The sequence below is a fragment of the Neovison vison genome, chromosome 10, assembly GCF_020171115.1.
Source record: "Neovison vison isolate M4711 chromosome 10, ASM_NN_V1, whole genome shotgun sequence".
Taxonomy (NCBI): domain Eukaryota; kingdom Metazoa; phylum Chordata; class Mammalia; order Carnivora; family Mustelidae; genus Neogale; species Neogale vison.
Genome location: NC_058100.1, coordinates 40577209 through 40602745, shown reverse-complemented (window position 1 = coordinate 40602745; position 25537 = coordinate 40577209). Strand labels below are relative to the sequence as shown.

Below are 25537 nucleotides of genomic sequence, written 5' to 3'. Positions count from 1 at the left end.
CCTAGAAACATACAACTAGTAACACTGAATCAAGAAGAGAAAGCCTGCACAGGCCAATAACAAATAAAGAGATTGAAGCAATAATCAAATATCTCCCAAGAAAGAAAACCCAGAAACAGATAGAAGGATTCATGGGTGAATTCTATCAAACATTCAAAGAAAAATTAATACGAATCCTTCTTCAATTCTTCCAAAATCTAAAAGAGGGAACACTTCCAAACTAGTTTTATGAGACCAGCCTGACTGGTACCAAAACCAGACAAAGACACCAGAAGAAAAGAAAACTACGGGCCAATATCTCTGATAAACATAGATGCAAAACTCCTTAATAAAACACTAGCAAACTGGGGTGCCTGGGTGGCTCAGTGCATTAAGCTGCTGCCTTCAGCTCAGGGTCCTGGGATCGAGCCCCGCATCAGGCTCTGTGCTCAGCAGGGAGCCTGCTTCCCCCTCTCTCTCTGCCTGACTCTCTGCCTACTTGTGATCTCTCTCTCTGTCAAATAAATAAATAAAATCTTAAAAAAAAAAAACACTAGCAAACCAAATTTGACAGAACATTAAAAAGATTACACACCATGACCACATGGGATTCATCCAAGATTCATGCAGAAAGGTGCAACATAGGCGAATAAATCAATGTGATAAACCACATTAATAGGATGAAAGATTAAAAACACATGATCATGTTAATAGATACATAAGAAACATTTTAAAAAATCAACATTCATTCATTATAAAAAGTCTCAACAAAATAGGTACAGTAGGAAATTACCTCAACACAATAAAGGATTGTGTATATAGAGTCTCCACAGCTAGCATGAAAACTAATGGGGAAAAACTGAAAGCTTTTCCTCCAAGATCCAGTATAAGGTCAGGATGCCCAATCTTACCACTTTTATTCAATATTGTACTAAAAGTCCTAGCCATAACAGTTAGACAAGAGAAAGAAGTAAAAGTCATCCAAAGCAGAAACGAAGAAGTAAAATTATCTGTGTTTGCAGATGACATGGTCATATATGTAGGACACCCTAAAGAATTAACAGCAAAGGCCCTGTTAGAACTAGCGAGTGAATTTTAGTGAAGTTGCAGAATTAAAAACAAATCAATATTCAATAATCAGTCATATTTCTAGTCACAATAAACCATGTGAAAAGAAAATAAAGAATATAATCTCACTTACAATAGCAACAACAAAAAAATAAAAGACTTAGGAATCAACCAAAGATGTGAAAGTTTTCTATATTAAAAATTGTAAAAGCACTGGTGAGGAAAATTAAAGAAAACATGGACAAATGTAAAGATATTTCATATTCATGGATTGAAAGAATTAATATTGCCAAAATGTCTTTACTAATCCAAGTGCTTTACAGATGGAATTCATTCTCTATCAAAATCCCAATGCCATTTGACATAATTAGAAAAAACAATCCAAAAATTTGTATAGAACCACAAAAGACCCCAAATAGCAAATGCTATTTGGGTGGCTCTGTCCATTAGGCATCTAACTCTTGGTTTCGTCTCAGATCATGACCTCAGAGTCCTGAGATCAAGCCCCACATTGGGCTCCTCATTCAGTGGTAAGTCTGCTTCCCCTCTCCATCCCTTTGCCCCTCCCACTGCTCATGCACTCTCTTACTCTCTAAAATAAATAAATAAATCTTAAGAAAAAAAGAGCAAAGCTGGAAGCATGATACCTCCTGATTTCAATATATATTACAGAGCTATAGTAATCAGAACAGTATAGTAATGCCATAAAAACAGATATATAGACCAGGGGAATGAAATAAAGAGCCCAACAATAAATCCATGCCTTTAAGGTCAAATGATTTTTGACAAGAGTGCCAAGAATGTACATAGTGAAAGGGTAATTTGTTCAACAAATGTGTTGGAAAACCTGAATGTCCACATGTAGACGAATAAATTGAATGCTTATCTTGCATCATATTTTTAAAATCCACTCAAAATGAACTAAAGACTTAGACTTAAAACCATAAAACTACTAGAAGAAAACATATGGGAGATGCTTCTTGACATTCGTCTGGGCAATGACTTCTTTGGACGACATCAAAAACTCAGGTAACAAAAATAAGAGTAGAAAAATCAGGTTGCATGAAACTGAAACAGTTCCGCACATCAAGGGAAACAATCAACAGAGTGAAAAGGCAACCTACTAAATGAGAGAATATATCTGCAAGCCAGAGAGCTGATAAGAGTTTAATACCTGTAATGTATAAGGAGCTCAAACAATTCAAAAGCAAGAAAAAATTAACCCTAATAAAAAAAAATGGGCAGGGACGCCTGGGTGGCTCAGTTGGTTAAGCAGCTGCCTTCAGCTGAGGTCATGATCCCAGTGTCCTGGGATCGAGTCCCACATCGGGCTCCTTGCTCAGCAGGGAGCCTGCTTCTCCCTCTGCCTCTGCCTGCCTCTCTGTCTGCCTGTGCTCGCTCTCTCTCCCTCTCTCTCTGACAAATAAATAAATAAAATCTTTTAAAAAAAAAAAAAGGGCAAAGAATCTGAATAAACATTTCTCAAAGGAGACATATAAATGGCCCTAACAGGTATATGATAGGCATTAAACATCACTAATCATCACGGAAATGCAAATCAATCACAAAATCACAATATCACCTCTCACCTGCTAAAAATGGCTGTCATCAAAAAGATAAAAAGATAAGAAGGGTTGGCAAGATGTGGAGAAAAGGAAATCCTTGTGCACTATTGGTGGGACTATAGACGGGTATAGCCATTATGCAAACCAGTATGTATGTTCCTCAAAAGATTAAAAATAGAATTACCATATGATCTGGTAATCCCACTTCTGGGCATGTATCCAGTAGAAATGTAAACAGAATATCAAAGAGATATCTGTCTTCTTATGTTCACTGCATCATTATTATTTTTTAAAAGATTTTTATGTACTTTTTATTTGAGAGAAAGCGAGCAAGAGAGCACAAGCAGAAGGAGGGGCAGAGGGAGAGGGAGAATCAGACTCCCCACTGAGCAAGCAGCCCGATCCAGGACTTGATCCCAAGACCCTGGGATCATGACCTGAGGGGAAGGCAGACGTATAACGACTGAGCCACGCAGGTGCCCTCACTGCACCATTATTCACAATAGCCAAGATATGGAAGCTACCCAAGTGCCCACATGCCATATACATGTATATTAAAGCATTTAAATACATATTTAATTAGATTTATTTAATTTTATGTTTATTTATTAATATAAATTTCTATTAATTTATTTAATTTTACATAATTAAATACCTATTCAATACTTAATTACATAAAATTAAATGTTATCTACTAGTAAGATATATACTTAATTACAATTAGAAAATCTTATTAGCTATCTCTTAAAAGTCAGAAGACACCACTGAATTCTGAACAACAAAATACTTTCATTAAAAAAGTTTAAAACCTGGGCGCCTGGGTGGCTCAGTGGGTTAAAGCCTCTGCCTTCGGCTCAGGTCATGATCCCAGGGTCCTGGGATCGAGTCCCACATCTGGATCTGGCTCTCTGCTTCGCAGGGAGCCTGCTTCCTCCTCTCTGCCTGCCTCTCTGCCTACTTGCAATCTCTGTCTGTCAAATAAATAAACAAAATCTTTAAAAAAAACAAAACAAAAAAAAAGTTTAAAACCTGTATTTACTATTAGAGTGATTTTTCCACAAGAAATCAATAGAAAGAAAATGAAGCTGTAAACAAATATTTACAGCACTAAATCATTATTAGAAAAAGAAATCCTGAGACAATGATTAATACTGAAAATTCTTAAAAACCCAAAGAGATTAAACACAAATGTACATGATATCTTCTTGCTATTAAAATAACAGATCTTTAAAGGTTTGGCTACAGTTTAGAAATGTTTCTTTTACTCCCCTGTTTGTTCTAATCACATGACATTTGTGTCATATGATATCTATCTTTTTTCAATTGAGACTTTCCTTTTTCTTGAGTAATTTTTGGATTGTATCTTCTGACTATTTTAAGTATTATAAAATAAGATTCTAATTCCTATTTAAATCTTTCACGTTATCCAGTAGTTAATCTGTTTAGGATCAGAATGCAGGTCCTAGATCCCTTTTGTAGATGTTGGTTCAAATGTCCATTTAATTTATAGAGCTATGCAGGGCTATTTTGTCCCACTTTTGTGTTAACAGGAATAAAGGACTCCACCCAATAGTCCCACAGCGCCAGGTGGGGAGGGGAAGCTGTGTTTCCTTGTTATTACAGGGCAGAGGTTGGTCAGAGTCCAGCCCACAGGCGCCACGGAGGGGGGTACTGCCTCACTGCTTCATCGCTTCCCTATTACAGGGTGGGGTTGACTGTGCATTCCATCCACAGGCTCTCCAGAGGGGGGGGTCCCACATTGTAATCAGAAGGCAGAGGTTAAAGTCAGAGTTCTACCTACAGGTGCTGCAGGATGAGGCACTGCCTCCTCTGTGTGTGTGTGTGTGTGTGTGTGTGTGTGTGTTTTATGCATGAAAAGAAGTGGTGGGGCGCCTGGGTGGCTCAGTGGGTTAAGCCACTGCCTTCAGCTCAGATCATGATCTCAGGATCCTGGGATCGAGTCCCGCATCGGGCTCTCTGCTCAGCAGGGAGCCTGCTTCCTCCTCTCTCTCTGCCTGTCTCTCTGCCTATGTGTGATCTCTCTCTGTGTCAAATAAATAAATAAAATCTTAAAAAAAAAAAAAGACTCCTCTAGATGCTACCTACAAAATACTCATATCAGACCTAAAGACACATGCAGATTGAAAATGAAGGGATGAAAAGCATTTATCATGCAAATGGAAGTGAAAAGAAAGTCAGGGTAACAATATTATATTGGACAAAATAGACTTTAAAATAGACTATATAACAAGAGACAAAGAAGGACATGACATAATGATAAAAGAAAGAATCCAACAAGAGGATATAATAATTGTAATAATTTATGCACCCCACATGGGAGTACCTAATTACATAAAGCAACTATTAAAGGAAGAAACTGGCATTAACACAACAATAGTAGGGGCCTTTAATACCCCACTTACAGCAATGGATAGATCATTAGATACTTCGCAAGGAAACAGTAACTTTGAATGATACATTAAAGAGATGGCTTTAATAACTATATTCAAAATATTCTATCCTAAAACAGTGGAATACACATTCTTTTCCAGAGCACATGGAACATTCTCTAGAGTAGGTCATATATTAGGCCACAAAACAAGTCTCAACAAATTAAAAAATATTGAAGTCATACCCTGCATCTTTTCCAGCCACAGCACTGTGAAACTAGACATCAATAACAAGAAAAAATCTGGAAAGAGAAGAGAAGAAATAATAACCGATACTTCAGAAATACAAAGGAATATGAGACAATTATGAAAAATTATATGCCAACAAATTGGACAACCTAGAAAGAATTCCTAGAAACATGTAACCTCCCAAACTGAATCAGGAAGAAATAGACAATTTGAACAGATTGATTACCAACAATGAAATTGAATCAAAAATTTAAAATACTCCCAACGAACAAAAGTCCAGGAACAGATAGCTTCACAGCTGAACTCTAGTGAACACTTATGTTTTCTTCTCAAACTATTCAAAAAATAAAAAAGGAAGGAAAACTTCCAAATTCATTCTAAGAGGCTAGCATTACCCTGATACCAAAACCAAATGTAGACACTACAACAAAAGAGAATTACTGGCCAGTATCTCTGATGAACACAGATGCAAAATCTTTTTTTTTTTTAAAGATTTTATTTAATTGACAGAGAGAGATCACAAGAAGGCATAGAGGGAGAGAGAGCGAGAGAGAGAGGGAGGAGGAAGTAGGCTCCCTGCCCAGCAGAGAGCCTGATGCGGGACTCGATCCCAGGACCCTGAGATCATGGCCTGAGCTGAAGGCAGAGGCTTAACCCACTGAGCCACCCAGGCACAGATACAAAATCTTTAACAAAATATTAGGTAACCAAATCCAACATTACATTTAAAAAAATCATTCACCCAGATCAAGTGGGATTTATTCCTGGGATGTAAGGGTAGTTCTATATTCATAAATCAACCAACGTGATACATCACATCAACAAGAGAAAGGGTAAAAACCAAGCTATCATCTCAGTAAATGCAGGAAAAAAGCATTTGACAAATTACAAGAGCCATTCATGATAAAAACCCTTAACAAAGTAGGTTTAGAGGGAATGTGCCTCAACGTAATAAAGTCTATACAGGAAAAATCCACAGCTGACACAACCTTAACAGGGAAGAACTGAGAGCTTTTCCCCTAAGGTCAGGAACAAGGCAAGGATGTCCTTTCTTGCCACTTTCTTTGAACATAGTGCTAGAAGTCTTAGTCACAGCAATCAGACAAGAAATAGAAAAGGCACCCAAATCGATAAGGAAGAAGTAAAAGTTTCACTGTTTGCAGGTGACATGATACTATATAGAGAAAATCCTAAAGGGGATATAGGTCACTCCGTTGGTTAAGTGTCTGGCTCTTGATCTTGGCTCAGGTCTCCATCTCAGTTTTGTGAGTCCAAGCCCCACACTGGACCCTGCTGGGCCAGGAGCCTACTTAATTAAAAAAAGAAAGGAAAAGGGGCGCCTGGGTGTCTCGGTGGGTTAAAGCCTCTGCTCTTTGGCTCAGATCAGATCTCAGGGTCCTGGGATCGAGCCCCGCATTGGGCTCTCTGCTCAGTGGGGTGTCTGCCCTCTCTCTCTGCCTGCCTCTCTACCTACTTGTGATTTATGTCAAATAAATAAATAAAATCTTAAAATAAAAAAAGAAAGGAAAAGAAAAGAAAACCCTGAAGACTCCACCAAAACCTAGTAGACCTGATAAGTGAATTCAGTAAGGTTTCAGGATACAAAATTAATATGCAGAAGTCTGTTGGATTTTTATACACTAATAAAAAAATTGCAGAAAGAAAAATTAAGAAAATGATCCCATTTACAACTTCACCAAAAATAATAAAATACCTAGGAATAAACGTAACCACGGAGGTGAAAGACCTGTGCTCTGAAAACTGTAAAACACTGATGGAAGAGATTGAAGATGACACAAATGATTGGGAAGATACCCCATGCTCATGGAGTAGAAGAAGAAATATTGTTAAAATGTCTATACTACCCAAAGCAATCTATAGATTCAATACAATCCCTATCAAAATACCACCAGCATTTTTCACAGAGCGAGAACAAATAATCCTAAAATTTGTATGGGCCCACAAAATACCCCAAACAGCCAAGCAATCTTGAGAAAGAACAAAGCTGGAGGTATCACAATTCCAGATTTCAAGGTATATTACAAGTTGTAGTTATCAAAACAGTATGGTACTAGCACAAAAATTGACATACTAGTTCAATGGAATAGAAGAGAAAGCTCAGAAATAAACCCACAATTATATGATCAATTAATCTATGACAAAGGAGGCAAGAATATACAATGGGAGAAAGACAGTCGCTTCAACAAATTGTGTTGGAAAACTGAACAGCAATATGCAAAAGAATAAAACTGGACCACTTTCTTACAACTGTACACAAAAATAAACTCAAAATGGATTAAAGACCCAAATGGAGACAGGTATCCATCAAAATCCTAGGGGGGAACACAGGCAGTAATATCTCTGACCTCAGCCATAGCAAATTTTTCTAGATATGTCTCCTGAGGCAAGGGAAAGAAGAACAAAAATAAACTACTGGGACTACAACAAAATAAAAAGCTTCTGCACAGCAAAGGAAACAATCAACAAAACAAAGACAGTTCTCTGAATGGAAATGATATATCTAAAAAAGGGGTTAGTATCTAAAATATATAAAGAATTTACACAACTCAACACCAAAGATAATCCCAAACAATTGAGTTAAAAAATGGGAAGAAGACATAAACATATATTTCTACATAGAAGACATAACAGATGGCCAACAGACACATGGAAAGATCTTTAACATCACTAATCATCAGAGAAATGAAAATCAAAACCACAGTTAAATCGCACCTCACACCTGTCAGAATGGCTAACACCAAAGAACCAAGCGGTGGTGAGGATGTGGAGGAAAAGGATCTCTGGTGGATGGTTGATGGGAATGCAAACTGATGTAGCTACTGTGGAAAAAGGAAGGGAGGTTTCTTTAAAAATTAAAGATAGAATTACCATGTGATCCAGTAATTTCACTACTGGGTAGTTACCCAAAGAAAACAAAAGTACTAATTTGAAAAGATATATGCACCACTATATTTATTGCAGCATTATTTACAACAGCCAAAATGTGGAAGCAGCCCAGGTGTCCACTGATAGATGAATGGATAAAGAAGCTGTGAGATATATATATATACACTGGACTACCACTCAGCTGTAAAAATGAAGTGAAATCTTGCCATTGGTGATAACACGGATGGACCTAGAAAGTATAATGCTAAGTGAAATAAATCAGAGACTTATTTTTTAAAGTCTTATTATTTTTAATATTTATTATTAAATAATAAGTCTCTGACTTATTTCACTTAGCATTCTAATATGATTTCACTCATACATGGAATTTAAGAAAACAAATGATCTAAGGAAAAAAAGACACAAAAAACCAGACTCTTAAATAGAGAGAGCAAACTTGTGATGGTCAGAGGGGAGGTTTGTGGGAGAATGCGTGAAACAGGGGATGGGGTTTAAGGAGTGCCCTTGTCATGATAAGCACTGAGTGATATATAGAATTGTTGCACTGTATTGTAGAAATGAAACTAATATAACACCAAACATTACTTATAGTAGAATTAACAAATTTTAAAGAAGAATAGAAATCATAGAAAATATGTTGTCAGAGTATAACAGAATTAAACTAGAAGTCAGTACAGAAACGTAATTGAACAAGCCCCAAGTATTTGAAAATTGACATGCTTTTAAATAACACATGGGTCAGGGAAGAAGTCTCAAAAGAAATGTAAACATTTTTAAAAATCTGAACTAAATGGAAATACAATAGCAAGTAGAAACCAACAATATATACAAAAAGAATTATATACTATGGCCAACTGGGATTCATTCTAGGTATGTAAAGCTGGTTCAACTTTCCAAAAATCAATCAGTAGAGTTAACTACAACAGAGCAAAGAATAAAAACCATGTGTGCACAGCAAAGGAATTCAAAATGGAAAAAACAAAACAAAACAACGAAGTGAAAGGCATCCTACAGAGTGGGAGAAAATATCTGCAAATCATGTATCTCTTAAGGGGGTAATATCCAAAATATAGAAAAACTCACACGACCTCAATAACAAAAAAAACTAGCAATCCAATTTAAAAATGGGCAGAAGATAGGAATAGACTTTTTCCCAAAGAAGACGTTCAGAGAGCCATGAAAAGATGCCTCGCCTTACACCGGTTAGAATGGTTAAAATAAAAAAGATAAGATTAACAAGTGTTGGTGAGGACGTGGAGAAAGAGGAGCCCCATGCACTGTTGGTAGAATATAAACGTCCGTTGCTGCAGCCACTGTGGAGAACAGTATGGAGGTTCCTCCAAAAATGAAAACTAGAAATATCGTATGATGCAATAATTCCACTACTTGGTATTTATCCAAAGAACATGGAAACAGTAATCCAAAAAATCCAGGCACCCCTATGTTTATTGCAGCATTATTTCCAATAGCCAAGATATAGAAGCAACCTGTCTGTTGGAGGATGAAGGGATAAAGAAGTTATGGCATCAATACACAAGGGAATATTATTTGACCATAAAAAAGAAGGAAATGTCTCCATTTGCAGCAACATGGATGAACTTGAGGATATACGCTAAATGAAATATGCCTGACAGGGAAAGACAAATACTGTATGATGTGCTTGTATGTGGATTCTAAAAGAAGCTGAACTCACAGAAGCGGAGTAGAATGGCGATTGCGGGGTGTGAGGGGGTGAGCAGAATGGGGACGTGGTGGTCAAAGGCACGAACTTCCAGTTATAAGATGAATAAATTCTGGGAACTTAATGTATAGCATGATAAGTATAGCTAATGATGCAGTATTAAATATTTGGAAGTTGATAAGAGAGTAAATCTTAAATCTTAAATAACCCTGCCACAGAAGAGAAAAAAAAAAAAAAAGAAAAAGAAAAGTAATTATGTGAGGTGATAAAGGTTAAAAAATGCTACTGTGGTGGTAATCATTTCACAGTACGTAAGTGTATCAGATCAGCAGTGTACAACTTAAGTTGATAAAGTTATACAATATTATATATCATTTGCATCTCAATAAAGCTGAACAAAGGGCGCCTGGGTGGCTCAGTGGGTTAAACCTCTGCCTTCGGCTCAGGTCATGATCTCAGGGTCCTGGGATCGAGCCCCGCGTCGGGCTCTCTGCTCAGTGGGGAGCCAGCTTCCCCTTCTCTCTCTCTGCCTGCCTCTCTGCCTACTTGTGATCTTTCTCTGTGTGTCAAATAAATAAATACAATCTTTAAAAAAATTTTTTTTAAAAGCTGAACAAAAAAGAAACCGACACTCATTACGAACAAAACAAAACATAAACCAACCCAAAATTCATCAATGGCAGAATGGATAAAAAATGTATAGTAGGTTGAAATGATGAAATATCATACAGGAACAAAAATGAATAAACTATAGGTACATTACAACACAAATAAATCCTATATAAAGTAGACCTCCCAAAAGGAATACGCACAATGTATATAAAACATGATTCCGTTTATATAAAGTGGAAAAATAAACAAAAACCTAAAGCCCACTAAACCTCATTGTTTAGGAATCATGAGGAAAACTAAAAATAAAAGCAGAGAAATGATTACCATAAAATTCAGAATAATGGTTACCTTTAGAGGGATATAGAAATTATACTCATCAGTACTAAGGTGGAGGGAGAAATCATGTCCACGAAGGTGGCACATAGGGGACCTTCTGTACTACTGTTAGTGTTTTACTTCTTGATAGTGTTTATATGACTAATTATAATCATTCATTAAGGTGTATACTAAAATTTTATGGTTTTTCTTTATGATATAATTTAGAGTTAAATGGTAAAGAAAAAGCCCTCAAAATAAAACCCTGAACTTTCGAATATTTTTTAAGCCAAATTGTACGAATAAGTTATTCTGTACCCTACCCCGAGCTGTACGCCACGGTTGGTACTCTTTTCTCTGGTGTGGGTGTTGGGCACAGGGTAAGACTCAGAGGAAGTTAATGAGAGACAGGGATGGGTTGAGGTCTAAAGAGAGAATAAAATACAGGAATGAGTTAAAGATGAGGGAATATTTAGAGTTCAAGGTCAGAGGTGGTTCAGGAAGAGAAAAGGGGAAAGGGTGGAATGATGATTCCAGTGCCCTTCAGTCATATTACATATTGGCTGGTAAAAACACGAACAGGCAATTTACATTCATTTTGCCAGAGCTGTTTTGTTGATGATTTACCAAAACTGTAGCATTAAAATAATGCCCTCAAAATACTCATATGAAAAAATCCTGATTTGGTCAAGGCAAGCATCCTAGACACAGTGATATCTGAATTGAGACAGAAAACATGAGAAAATGAACATCGGGAATGAGCAGTTACCATAGAGGGAACAGCATCAGCAAAGACTCAGAGCCATGGAACAGCAGGTGTGTGCAGGGAAGCAGCAGAGTGCTGTTGCTAGAGGTAGGACATGTGGAGGGCTGAGACCAGAGAAGAGTGGCAGAGACAGAATATTCCCGGGCTTTGTGTGCCACAAGTGTCTTAAGAGCCAAAAGCCTGCTGTTGGTAACTAAGAGCCATAGAAAGGTTTTATGGGAATGACATGGCCGTGAATAAACATGAAATTTTCCAAATGCAAAGTATTAGGTATGCATGGATGAAATAACATTAAAATGCACATATTTTCACTTAAAAGGATTAGAAATTAAGTAACAGTAATGCTTCAAGTGTTTAATTACAACTGATTACTTGTATGCCCTCTAAAGCCATTTGCCAAATAAAACAATTAATTGATAGATTGTCATTCTGATTTATCAGTCCATCTCTTGTGAATTTCATGACCAAGAGGCATGTAACATGCTATTGAAAAACCAGATCTTGACTCATTAAGACATAGTATCATATGAGATTAAAACAACTCATTTTATATTTCTCTTCAATACACTTTAATTGTAGCAGAAGACAGAACTCAAGTCTTGGAAGAGGTAAATTTGTAACAAATCAGAGAAAGGATTTACAGATTTTCTTTGAATTATGATGGAATATGTCCTGATAAAGCCCATTGTCAATGGAAAATATCGTAAGTCAACAAGGCATTCAATGTGCCTTATCTACCAACATCATAGCTTAGCCTAGCCAACCTTTAATGGGCTCAAAACACCTACATTTAGCCTACAGTTGGGAAAAATCATCTAACACAAGGTCTGTTTTTGATAAAGTGTTAAATATCTCATGGAAACCATTGAATACTGTACTGAAAGTGAAAACAATGGTCGTATGGGTTCAGAACAGTTTAAATGTACTGATGGTTTACTCCTGTGATGACTGCCGCCACCCAGCGTCCTGTGCTGGTATCACAAACATATTGCTCCCCGCTAGCCTGGGGAAAAGACCCAACCTCAGGGTAGAGTTTCTATAGAATGCAGATCACTGCTATGGTAAAGTTGAAAAACCACAAGTCAAGCCACCATAAATTGAAAACCATCTGTATTTATCCGCTGTGCTGCACCTTTAGGAAATTCACTAGTCTCCAAGTGGTAAAGGATTCACTAACCAACTGGACAGATTTTTGAAGGATGATTTTAAGATAGATGCGCAAGGAACATCTTTAAAGCACTTTGAATGTTAGCATCTTCATGAATAATGCAGTTCGTAGGAATTACGAACAATGCTTAATAGAATTCAAGAGAAAGATCTGTAATTGTGGAGATTGAGCATTAGGCTCAAAATCTCTACGATGGCGAAGGATGCTGGACAATTAAGATGCATGTAGTTAGTTCTGGAATGCTTAAAATAGATTATATGAAGGATAGCATATTTTTAAATTTATGATAATAATAATGTTTCCACCTACTAGTGACGGTTCCTGGGCAGTCCATAGCAACTCTTCAGGGTCTGCATTTTCTGGATCATAAATCCATACAACAATAACCTACAAAATAAAAAGCGTTTGTATTTCCTTACATTTTGGACAGATTTCATTTTTACTTGTGGCAAAACACAACCATAAAAATGTTTTTATTTTTTTGAAAATTGTGACTATCCCATTAAAAATATCAAAAGTGATCTGTGTGTGTGTGTGTGTTTAACAAGTGCAACAAACCAAAGACCTATGAAGGAGGTCTGAGGTAACCAATGTTAAAACTCTGTATGAATACTCCTGAGGTAACCAATGTTAAAACTCTTTATGAATGTGTATAAATCTTTCTCTACAATCATAATTAGACACAGCAACTCCCCACCCCTGCACTTTTTACAAAAATGAAATCACATGATTCATGTTATTTCTAACTTGCTTTTCTTACTTATATGACATGGTCATTTCAATAGATGTAGATCTAATTTTTTTCTTTCTTCTTAATTTTATTCTTGAATAGACAATTTATTCACATAGTTAAAAACAAATTAAAACTAAAGTTGAAATTTTCTCTCCCATTCTGTACTCCATCACTCAATCCCCACAAGCCCACTGCACCCAACAAGGATCTACTATTAGTAAGTTTTCTTATTTATATTTCTGTAAAATTTTTGTGCATGACTAATTAAGATGTTATTTTTTATATAAATGTAAGTATGCGGGGCACCTGGGTGGCTCAGTGGGTTAAGCCTCTGCCTTCGGCTCAGGTCATGATCTCAGGGTCCTGGGATGGAGCCCCACATCGGACTCTCTGCTTAGCAGGGAGCCTGCTTCCCCCTCTATCTCTGCCTGCTGCTCTGCCTACTTGTGATCTCTCTCTCTCTGTCAAATAAACAAATAAAATCTTTTTAAAAATGTAAGTATGCTAAACACATGTTTTCTTTTTTTTTAAAGATTTTATTTTATTTATTTGACAGAGAGAGATCACAAGTAGACAGAGAGGCAGGCAGAAAGAGAGAGAGAGGGAAGCAGGCTCCCTGCAGAGCAGAGAGCCCGATGCGGGACTCGATCCCAGGATCCTGAGATCATGACCTGAGCCGAAGGCAGTGGCTTAACCCACTGAGCCACCCAGGCGCCCTAAACACATGTTTTCAAACATTATATTCTTCACTTAAAGTTTTACCTTAGAGATCTTAACATATTCTCATTAACTTTTCCACTGCTTATTATTCCAAATTATGGAGGAATCATAATGAAATAGTAGCCTACTAATAAACATTCATTCTCAGTCCTTTGCCATTATAATCAATGCCATAATGAGCAACTTTGTATATGTATTATTTTGTACCTGGGACCTTAAAGTGTAACTGTTGAGGCATATGCATCTGTAATTTTCACAGATACTGCTAAATTGTTCTTGAAGCAACTCCTCTAATACATGTCACATCAGCAATGTACGAGATTTCTTCCTTCCTCACAGCCTTCTCAGCATCGTGTGTTGTCACTTTTATAATTTGCCAGTCTGATGGGTGAAAAATGGTGCTTTGGTAGAGTTTTAACCTGCATCTCCTTTATTATAGAAATGTTTGAGCATCTTTCCATGTGTTCAAATTCCACTTGTATTTCCTGTCTTGTGAACTATTTGTTCATTTCCTTTACCTATTTTCCAGTTTTCTATTGGGTTGTTAGTCTTTTATTTATTAATTTGTGGAAGTTCTTTATGTTAAGAACTTGTACATCTGTATGTTTTATATCTGGATCTACGTTCTGGCTATGTGGATATACACACATACACATACACATATATGAAGATTTTATTGTTATAGGACATTCCTATTTATCCTGTTTCACCTGTTTGCCTTAATTCTGTATTGTCCCTATGTAATTCTGCCTTCCCTCCCTTCTTTCTTTCCTTCCCTCCTTCCATGGTTTTTATTTTTTTATTTTTTTTTAAAGATTTTATTTATTTATTTGAGAGAGACAGTGAGAGAGAGCATGAGCGAGGAGAAGGTCAGAGAGCGAAGCAGACTCCCCGTGGAGCTGGGAGCCTGATGTGGGACTCGATCCCGGGACTCCAGGATCACGCCCTGAGCCGGAGGCAGTCGTCCAACCAACTGCGCCACCCAGGCGTCCCATCCTTCCATGGTTTTTATAGCAGGGTTTTATTTCTCCTTATATTTTCTTCACCTATTAAGAGTCTCTCAATCTATGTAACTTGATTTAAACAAGTAGTATGTATCCTTCATATTTTTCTCCACACTACGTGTTTGCAGACAGATACACATATTTACATTTATGTATTTTTTTAAAGAGACATTTTAAGAGTTTTAAAAACAAAACTGGATCATATTATACACAATTCCCACATGCTCTTTTTCTTATGCAAATATATACATCATTGAAATTCTCCAGTGTCAACTCTTATAAGGCCTGAATAATATTCTCTAGGTGTACAATATAGTAATTCAATAGTTCCATACATCACCCAGTGTCCCTCATTCAACAAAATTTGAGAATGACTCTTGCTACAGATTCTCTGTCTGTCTTGTTAAATTTATTCATAAGTATTTTATAGTCTTTATTGCCAGTATAAATTGGTAATATTGTACATCTTTTCTTGTCTTATTACTTACACTATTATGTTCAAGACAATGTTAAATAATAATGATGATACTGAGCACATCTGTCCAGTTCCTGATTTGATTGGGGTTTTCATTGGGAATTCCTATTCAATTTTTAAACTTATTATGTGATCATTTATTTCCTTCTTTATTGTGTTGATGGAATGGATATTGTCTTCCACTTTCTTGGTATTGAATGAATGTTGCATTCTGGAAGATACTGGCCTTTTTCAATGCAGTCTTTTAATATATTGCTGGATTCTATTTGCTAATATTTGTGTAGAATTTTTGCACCTATATACACAAGGATATTGGTCTACGCTTCTTTCCCTCCCTCCCTTCCCAACTTTCTCGTTGCCTGCATTTTGTTTTAAAGTAGTGTTAGATTCAGGAAATGAACTGAGGGAAATTTCTATCTTCTTTATGATCAGGCGAGACTATATTGTTAAGTACAGATGATATTATTTTCCTCTTCATAGATTTTTCTGTTGTCATGAAATAATTTCCCTCTTTATGCCTTTTAAAGTTTTGGGGCTTCACCTATCTTTTATTTGACATTCATATCATCACCCCAGTTTTGATAGTATTTACCTGTTTACATCCTTTTCTTTCCAAATTTTGTGTTACTCTTTGTTTTAACTGTCTAACTTTTATTAAAATCAGATTTCTGGAGTTTTTGTCATTTAATGGGTAAATTTAATCCAATCACAATTTTGATTAATAATTTAAGTGATTTTAAAAATCTTATCTTTAGGGCTCTATATTTAATTTTTCTTTATTTCATGTTTCATTATCTTCTATTAAATTATTAGTGTTTTAAAATTTCTTCTTCCAGAGCTCTACTTTTTAGAAATTACATAATTATTTCTATTACTTTAATGGACCATCTTACATTTTTACATGCATATTTAATGTAGGCTAAAGTTAATCCAGTATCCCTATCCTGAATGCTTATAAGGACCTTAAATAAATTTAAACCCAAATCTCCCTTCATTTTCCACTGTTTTGCTGGCTAGCTTTTTCATTTTATTTTGTTTAAAAAAATCATTACTGAAAAGTTTTGATTGTCAATGCTTATTTAAATTTATTAGCATATTATATAGTTCATTTGTTCACCATTATTTACTACAACCTGCACTTTAGTTTTTCAGTCTGAATACTCATGTCTTCAATTGTGAAGAATCCTCCATATTCCTCTCTTTTAGTATTATGTCCAGTTCATTTTATTCCCTTTTTGGAATTCCTATTACATGTATAATAAACCATCTCAGTCTATGTCTTTTAACTCTTTGGATATTTTCCATATCTTCACTTTTATGCACTGCATTCTTCATGATTCTTATTCCAAATTACTAATTCTGCAACTTTCTCAACTATATCCGGTCTTTTATTGAAACTGTCACTGAATTTTTATTTTTAGTTGCCTATTTTTTCATTTCAAGACATTTTAGTGAGAGGTTTTTCAATTTCTGGATGCTGTATAATTGCTTTTTATTTTAATTCCTTCTTTTATCTCTTTGAATACTTCAAATATGGATTTAGTAGTCTTTCAGATGGTTCTCATTTCTAGCTTTCAATAGTATGAACTTTCTCGATTTTTATGTGTCTATTCCAGACTGTTTTTGTGGTTTTTACCCTTTTTTTAAAAAAAAAAGATTTTATTGGGGCGCCTGGGTGGCTCAGTGGGTTAAAGCCTCTGCCTTCGGCTCTGGTCATGATCTCAGGGTCCTGGGATCGAGCCCCACGTCGTGCTCTCTGTTCAGCTGGGAACCTGCTTCCCCCTCTCTCTCTGCCCGCCTCTCTGCCTACTTGTGATCTCTCTCTCTCTGTCAAATGAATAAATAAAATCTTTTAAAAAAAAGATTTTATTTATTTATTCGACAGAGAGAGATCACAAGTAGGCAGAGAGACGGGCAGAGGGAGAGGAAGGGAAGCAGGCTCCCCGCTGAGCAGAGAGTCTGACGTGAGACCCGATCCCAGGACCCTGAGATTATGACCCCAGCCAAAGGCAGAGGCCCAATGCACTGAGCCACCCAGGTGCCCTGGTTTATACCTTTTACTTTGAGGTTATTTTCAGAGGGACTGTCTTCTATGAGAATCTTATATGCTCTGGGTTATGGAAATGAGTTTTGCAGTCACCTCTGCCTGGACCCTATGTATTTCACTGCTTGCATTTTGTGTTTATTACTTGGCTTTATGTTCTTCAGACTCTTGGGCTACTAAACTTGAACCTCCACGTGACACTTCATGTAGCTAACTCCAAATGCATTTATAGCCCTCAGAGGATATATCATTTCTTCGGAATTCCTCTAAGCCTGTGAGTGGAACTTTACTCTTTCACACTTTACAGATATTTTATAAACCCTAGCAAAATGTAGGGAGACTAGTTTCAGCTCCTCCTTCTCTCATTGGTTAGAGGCCTTCATTTTCTATCCCCAAACATACAATAAAACATCACCCCTATCTAGGGCTTATCTTCTAACACTCATAGTTCCAAAGTCAACGTTATAACTCCGGCTTTAGATTCTTTAATTATTTCTGACACAAGTGCACCTATGTTGATGTAAACGTGTAGACTGGCATTCTCCACACATATTTTCTAAAGGCATTTCTTTGAGTGAGATGGAGGTTATTCTGTATTATTTGGGTCTGTAATATGTATTCTACTTCTAGAATTTTCTCTCTATTTCCTATATTAAAATTATCCAATAATAAGCACTCTCTTTTTTTTTCCCTGTTCCAGTTATAGCTTTAATAAGAAATTCTATAACATCAGCTGGATTTGAGATAAGAGTGCACGTGGACACATGGACTCATTCAACTATCTTGATCTGCTATTGGCAGGTTTATTTGTTTACTTATTTTTCACACGCTAGGACAAAAGTACTATTTAAATTATGTTAATTTAAAAATTATGTATATAAATGCATGTTGTGGGCCTGTGTCTGCCCAGGGACTTTGTTGATGAGGCACTTGCTGGGGGGCTGGGCAGAGGGCAGCGACACAACTCCCTGGGATGGGAATAACAGCAAGAGGCAGGGAAATCAGTATCCTGTGTCATGCTTCCATGGCAGGGCCTGTGGCTGAAACCTTGAAGTGTTGCCAGGTCACTTCTGTGTGCTTCAGCTGAACGGCTCCGAGGCTGTAACTCAAACAATAGTTTTGCCAGCTTCTACTTCCTCACTCTCAGAAACCACATACTGGAGTGCAAGGAAATAAAAAACAGGAAGCCAGAGATAAGGTGCTGTTTTCACTTCTCCCTTGTGAATTACTTCCCAGTTCAGGCTGAGGAAAGAATCAGGAAGCCAAAGCAACGCCCTTGCCTTTAGCTTCTCTTTGGGGAATTCCTAACTCATTCAGGCTCTTGGTCAAGAGTCCTCCTCAACATTTCCCTGGATGCGGGAGTCAGGGATGATCCAGAAGTTGAAGAGAAATTCATAGACTACTGGCTTTTATAAAAGGATGTAGCTTAAGAACAGCCAGATGGAAACGATGCAGAGGGCAAGGCATGGGAAAAGGGTGAGGAGTTTCCATGTCCTCTTTTGGTGTTCACTCTCGCCGACTATCCATGTAATCACCGACTAGGAAGCCCTCTGAACCCTGTCCTCTGGGGTTTTATGGAGGCTTCATTATACCAGGAGGTTTACTTATTATGATAGTTACTATTATTTTACTGTCTTTATAGTAAATTTTCAATCACTATTTTAGAATGGAATGCTTTCAATATATCTGTTAGGTCCATCAGGCCCAACGTACCATGCAAAGCCATTGTTTCCTTGTTGATTTTCAGTTTACATGATCTGTCCATTGATGTAAGTGGGGTGTTAAAGTCTCCTACTATTAATGTACTATCAATTAGTTCCTTTATGTTTGTTATTAACTGGATGCTTCTGTGTTGGATGTATACATATTTACAATTGTTATATTTTCTTGTTGGCTTGTCCTCTTTATTAAAATGTAGTGTCCTTCTTTGTCTCTTGTTACACTCTTTGGTTAAAGTCTATTTTGTCCAATATAAGTATTGGTACTTATATTGAGTCTTTTGTAGGCAGCATGTAGGTGGGTGTTGGTTTTTTATATATTCTGTCATCCCTACATCTTTGCATTGAAGCATTTAGTCCCTTTACATTCAAAATAATTATTGATAGGTATTTATTATCATTTTTTTATCTGTTTTGTGATTGTTTCTGAAGATTTTCTCTGATCCTTTCCTTTCCCTTTTTCATAATTTGCTGATTTTTTAAAAGTGACAATGTATAGATTTCTTTCTATTTATTCTTTGTAAATTTATTAGTGGTTTTTGATTTGTGGTTTCCACTAGGTTTGTATATAACCTCTTCTTCATGTAAGAGTCTATGTTAAGTTCATGGTCATTAAAGTTTGAACCCATTCTTTACTCTCCTCCTCGCCACATTTTAGATATATGTTGTTATATTTCACATACTTCAATTTTGTGGATTCCTTGACTTTTTTTTTTTTTACTGAAATATTCATTTTTACTGGTTTTGTGATTCCTATCTTTATTCTGTCACTTTCGGTCTTTTTTTTCCATTCAAAGTGTCCTCTTTAATATTTCTTGCAGTGCTGGTTTAGTGGTCATGAACTCCTTTAGTTTTTGTCTGGGAAACTATCTCTTCTCCTTTTCTGAAAAATAACCTTTCTGGATAAGAGTATTCTCAGCTGCAGATTTTTCCCATTGCCACTTCCTTCTGGCTTGGAACGTTTCTGCTGAAAAATTTCCTGCTAGCCTTATGGGTTTTCCCTGGTAAGTTACTGTCTTTTTTTGTCTTGCTGCTTTAAAATTTTTTTCTTTATCACTATATTTTGCCAGTTCAATTACAATATGTATTGGTGTGTGTCTGCTTTTGTTGATTTTGATGGGGGTTCTCTGTGTCTCCCGGAACTGGATATCTGTTTCCTTCTGCAGATTAGGGAAGTTTTCAGCTATTATTTCTCCAGATAAGTTTTCTGATCCATTTTCTCTCTTCTCCTGGGATTCCTATTATATGAATGTTACTATGTTTTATTGAGTCACTGAGTTCCTTAATTCTATTCTTGTTTTGCATAATTCTTTTTTATCTCTTATGTTCACCTTGATTACTTTCCATCATTCTGTCTTCTGGGTTACTAATTCATTCCTCTCCTTCTTCTAACCTCTGTTCATTCCATGAAGCATATTTCTCATTTTATCATGCCCTCTCTCTCTTCCATGTTGTTCCTTATCTCTGTGTTAAAGGTCTCACTCATGTCTTCTACTCTTCTGAGGTCCAGTGAATATTCTTAAGATCAATGCTTTACATTCTCTACCAAAGCATGTTACTTATATCTGTTTCATTTAGCTCTCTGGCTGTGGCATTGTCCTGTTCTTTCATTTGGGATAAATTTCTCTGTCTTCTCATTTTGTCTATATCTCTGAGCCTGTTTCTCTGTGTTAGAAACATTAGCTATGTCTCCTATTCTTGATGGTAATGGCCTTATGAAGAAGAGGTCCTGTAGCGCCCTGCCAGGTAATGTCCCTTGTTCCCCAGGGCCTGGCACTTCTGGGAGTGTCTCCAATATGTGCTACATGTACTCTGCTGTTTCATTCTGGCTGCTTTATCCTTCAGGCCAGTTATCTGCAGAGTCTCTCTTTGCCTATTGCAGGCAGTGTTTGGTCCCTGGACTTAATGTGGCATGTTTTAAGTAAGTGTGCTTGGGTCTGTTTGTGAAATAAGACTTGTTGCCACTGCTGGCAGAACAGAGGCTTGGCAAAACTCTCACAGTGGGAAGTATGGTGTGAGCAGGGGTTTGGGCAGTCTTCTGGGAGATGGCCTGCTGCACTGGGACTGAGCAAGCATGTTTCAGGTGGGTGGTTTCACTGGAGTGCGTGTGGGGGTTAGGGTTTTATAGACACAAGTAAGTTAGCAAATGTCGGCACTGCACTGGTTCCTGCAGGTAGCCCTGTGCTTATACTAAGGGTCAGGATAGGGAAATGGTTTCGGCCAGTTCCTTTGTTCCCAGAGGTGTCTCTGCATGAGTGCTGCCTCTCTGGGACTCACACCTTCCCAGTGTGTGCTGCAGGTGCTCCTTCATCACTGTTTCCATGCTGCGTGTCGGCTAGTTGTTTGTCTGGCTTCTTCCCAAGCCCAGTGCAGTACTCTCTGGACTGTATCCCAGTCAAGTTCACTGGCCTTTAAAACTCTAGGCTTTAATCCCTGCTGGTTGCAAGAACTCACAATATTCAGCCCTCCTTACTTTTCAAGCCAACTGGTATGGGATTCATTTTTCCCGTGTGCTCCCCTGTGTGCTAGTTTAGCTCTCACCCTTCCCTCCCTTCCACAGTGGCCATGATCTGTTTCTCTCTCAAACTGCATCTCTGTACTTCCTAACTTCTTCAGTGTGACTTCTCTACCTATGGTTGTAGAGTTTATTCTGCCAGTCTTCAAGTCAACTTCTGGTGTACTTAGGATAATTTGATAGTATCTAGTTGTATTTATGGAAAGAGACAAGCTACGGTCCTCCTACTCCACTGCCAGCTTCCACCCTTAGACCAGATTTTTTTAAAATTTAAATTCAATTAGCCAACATAGAGTACATCATTAGTTTCATATGCAGAGTTTAATAATTAATCAGTTGTGTATAACACTTAGTGCTCATCACATCACCCTCATCATACCCACATCACATTCTTAATGCCCATAATGCAATTACCCCATCCTCCTACCCACCTCCCTTCCAACAACCCTCAGTTTGTTTCCTATGGGTAAGAGTCTCCAGATCAGATATTAGAACTTTTCGATCTCAAGACACTTTCCTAGCCTTAAAAATTATTGAGAGTCTCACAGAGCTTTCATTTTATGTGGGTTAGATCTATCGTTATTTACCATGTTACCAGGTACAAATTAAAACTGAGAAGATTGGAAAGCACTTATTTTAAAAGCCAAAATAAACCCATAAATGTTAACATGATATATATTTTTATGAAAAATAACTATTTTACAGAAAAAAAAATTAGAAAAATGGTTTTGTATTTAATAGAAGACAGCTGAATTATCATCTGTGTTCCCAATTCAAGCTGTTGGTATATGTTGTTTTGGTGGAAGCATATGGAGAAAATCTATCCTCACACAGATATGTAGGTGGAAAAGGGTAGACCTCATGGATCTCCTGAAAAGGTCCGTGGAGTCCTAGGGGTCCTCAAACCATATCTGAAGTATCACTGCACTCTAAGCTTCTTTTGTTGAAACTTAGTTTGGAAAATTCTCCTTGTGGGAAACATGAATGCTTAGAAGGAAATAATATAGTAGTGATATATGAAGGATATATAAATTTTTTAAAAAATGTTTTACCTGGGTTAAATTGTGGAAGAAATTTCTGTTGGGGAAAAAGAGGAATCATATTTTAGTAAACAGCACACTAAATATTAGTTTGAATATTCCATTTTCAATATACATGTTTCTAAGTCCTTCAATATCTTCCTTACACTCTATTACAGATAAACAATTAAATATTAAATGTTTAAAAAGCTACATATATCTATAATTAAACATAACTATTAGTTCTCACATGTCAAAGTGCTGAGAGGCTTGAATCTGCATGTTGTCTTAACAATACTACGAGTTCATATAGCCAAAGTCGCATGAGTATAAATCTTTAAAAATGTGACATGATCATTTTGTCTAAGAAAACCTGTAGTGTTGCAAAAACAATGAATTCTGTTATGTTGAAAAGAAATTTAAAAAAAAGAAAACCTATAGTGTTTACATGCTGTAACTTATGCCAAATAAAAATTCATTAATTAGCAATACAAATCCTTTATTAATCAGCCTTGCAATATAAATTTTCTGAAAGGGACATTGATTTGTATGTTAAGTTGCATGTTTTTTAGAAGGTGATTTTTTTTAATTTAAAGATATCTATTTTTTAATCATATAATCTCTAAAAGTCAATGCTTCAGGACTATGTCCTTTTATTGGCTAATTGATGCACAGTGCCCAGGACATTATTATATATAAAACAAATGAAGATATTTTGGGAATCAGTAAATATGGATGAGGTGAATGTCTGAGACCATATAAAGAAAACAATATTTCATATGTTCAATCTGATTTTAGAAAAAAAAGAAAATAAGTAATATAAATCTACAAAGGCAAATGTGTTGAGTTCACAAGGTATTAAGTTGATCAAAAAGCTCCATAGCTCCAGGACTGGTATGTATGCCCTGTGTTATGCTACTTTTCAGAGGTGCGGGAAGTAAGAACAGAAGTATATCACCGAGTTACCGATCTGTAAAGGAATATTTAAAGGCAAAAGGATAACTGTACTGATATGAGAAAGGCCTTATTTCATATTAAGACTAAATTATTATTGTAAAAGTAAAAGTAACCTTGTAGAGTGATAGTATCAGCTGACATTAAAGTAATAACCTGATTCCCATGGAAGATAAGCAACTTTCTGTTGGATCTTTTATCATTTGCTTGGCTTTCTTGAGTTGGTGCACACACTTAAGTGTAAAGTGAGAAGGGGCCAAGGAAAGAAACCCGAGTGGTGCTGACATTTAAGGCAAGGAGAGATTATAAAAAGCCAAAGAAAGAAACTGGGAAAGGGTCATTATAGAAATAGGAGAAGCTGATGTCACCAAGACGGTGCAGTAGGGAAGCCAGCCTCTGTCCCCGACAAAATCAAGAATTAGACAGCTATCTACAAACAGTCCTGGAGTGCTTAAGAGTCAACTTAAGAAACTTCAACATAGTGGAACAAAAACCTGAGAACAACTGCAAAAAAAAAAAAAAAGGAAGAAAGAATGCTTCATCTTGTCCCAATCCCCCCATCCACCAACCTGACACTGCTTAGCGCCAAGAGGTAACTCACTGACCAGAGAGTTCCCCTCCCCAGGAAAGGGAGAGGGACCAGCTTCTCCAGTCTTTCTGGGTATTGCATGAAGGACCTGCTTTGGTTTCACCCACCCAGGGACCAACAGAGCTGAGATGTATAGAGATGACTAGGAACAAGAAAGAAGGGCAGGGGCCACCCAGTATCAGCGACCAGGGTTCCCAGTGACTTGCTCTTTACAGAGGACCTGGCAACTTTCCCCATAGAAGAAACCAGTGATCAGTACAGCCACCATGGATCCCTGTGGATTTCACTGGTTTTTAACCCACAGGGTTTTGCATTTGCAGATCCCAGCTGCTCGTGTCCCTTCTCATTCCCTTCCCCGCACCCGTGCCAGAGAATGGGATCCACACAGGCAGCTAGCCCCTGCCTCTGCAGCTGTGCTAGTGCACACCCACCCCTTGTGGGTGCCTGGGGTTAGCTTCTCCAAATAGGCCCCGCAGCCCGACTTCCATTACTTGTTCTGCTACCGTGAGCATGTCTGTGGTAAGCCCTGCAGTTGTTGGAATGCATCCCAATGGTCAAGGCTCTCAATGCTGTCTGTGAGCCCAGACCTGGCCCTGTCTCCTCTCACTGGCCTCCACTACTGTGCCAGCATCTATGGTGAGACACCACAGCCAAGGAGAACACATAGATGGTCAGGGCTTCTACAGCTGCTAGTGTGCCTGCATTCACCTGGCCCTTGCCCTCAACACGATGTGCATGTCCGAAACTGACCCCTGCCAGTACACAAAAAACTACAGTAGGTCCCCACATCTGAGTATGTGCACACCACTGACTTGGGCCACTAGCACTTCCTGCTCTGGCCCCTAGTCCCTGGAGCTGGAGTTGCTACTGAGAACCCTACCAGCCCTTGCAGTGACTATGGAGACTACACCGCACTCACCAACTACCACACAGTTGCTGATGCTATGGACCCCACTGGTCTGGGCTAATGAGAAATCATGGCTCCCAGAACCCAAAGATGCCGCATGCCCCTGTCATGCCTTACCTCATGAGACCTGGGGTCATATATGCTCTATCCCGGGGTGAA

At 37.5% G+C, this 25537-nt stretch overlaps 1 protein-coding gene across 1 annotated transcript in view; it reads right to left on the bottom strand.

The window, feature by feature from the left end:
• The window catches only part of CATSPERE (catsper channel auxiliary subunit epsilon), a 126504-nt gene that overhangs the window by 74914 nt on the left and 26053 nt on the right, over positions 1-25537 (bottom strand). Inside the window, exons 6-7 of the mRNA XM_044267060.1 lie at positions 22962-22986; positions 13010-13087 (exon numbers count right to left, since the gene is read on the bottom strand). Of these exons, the coding sequence (XP_044122995.1) occupies positions 13010-13087; positions 22962-22986 (103 nt within the window). The remainder of the gene's footprint in view (positions 1-13009; positions 13088-22961; positions 22987-25537) is intronic.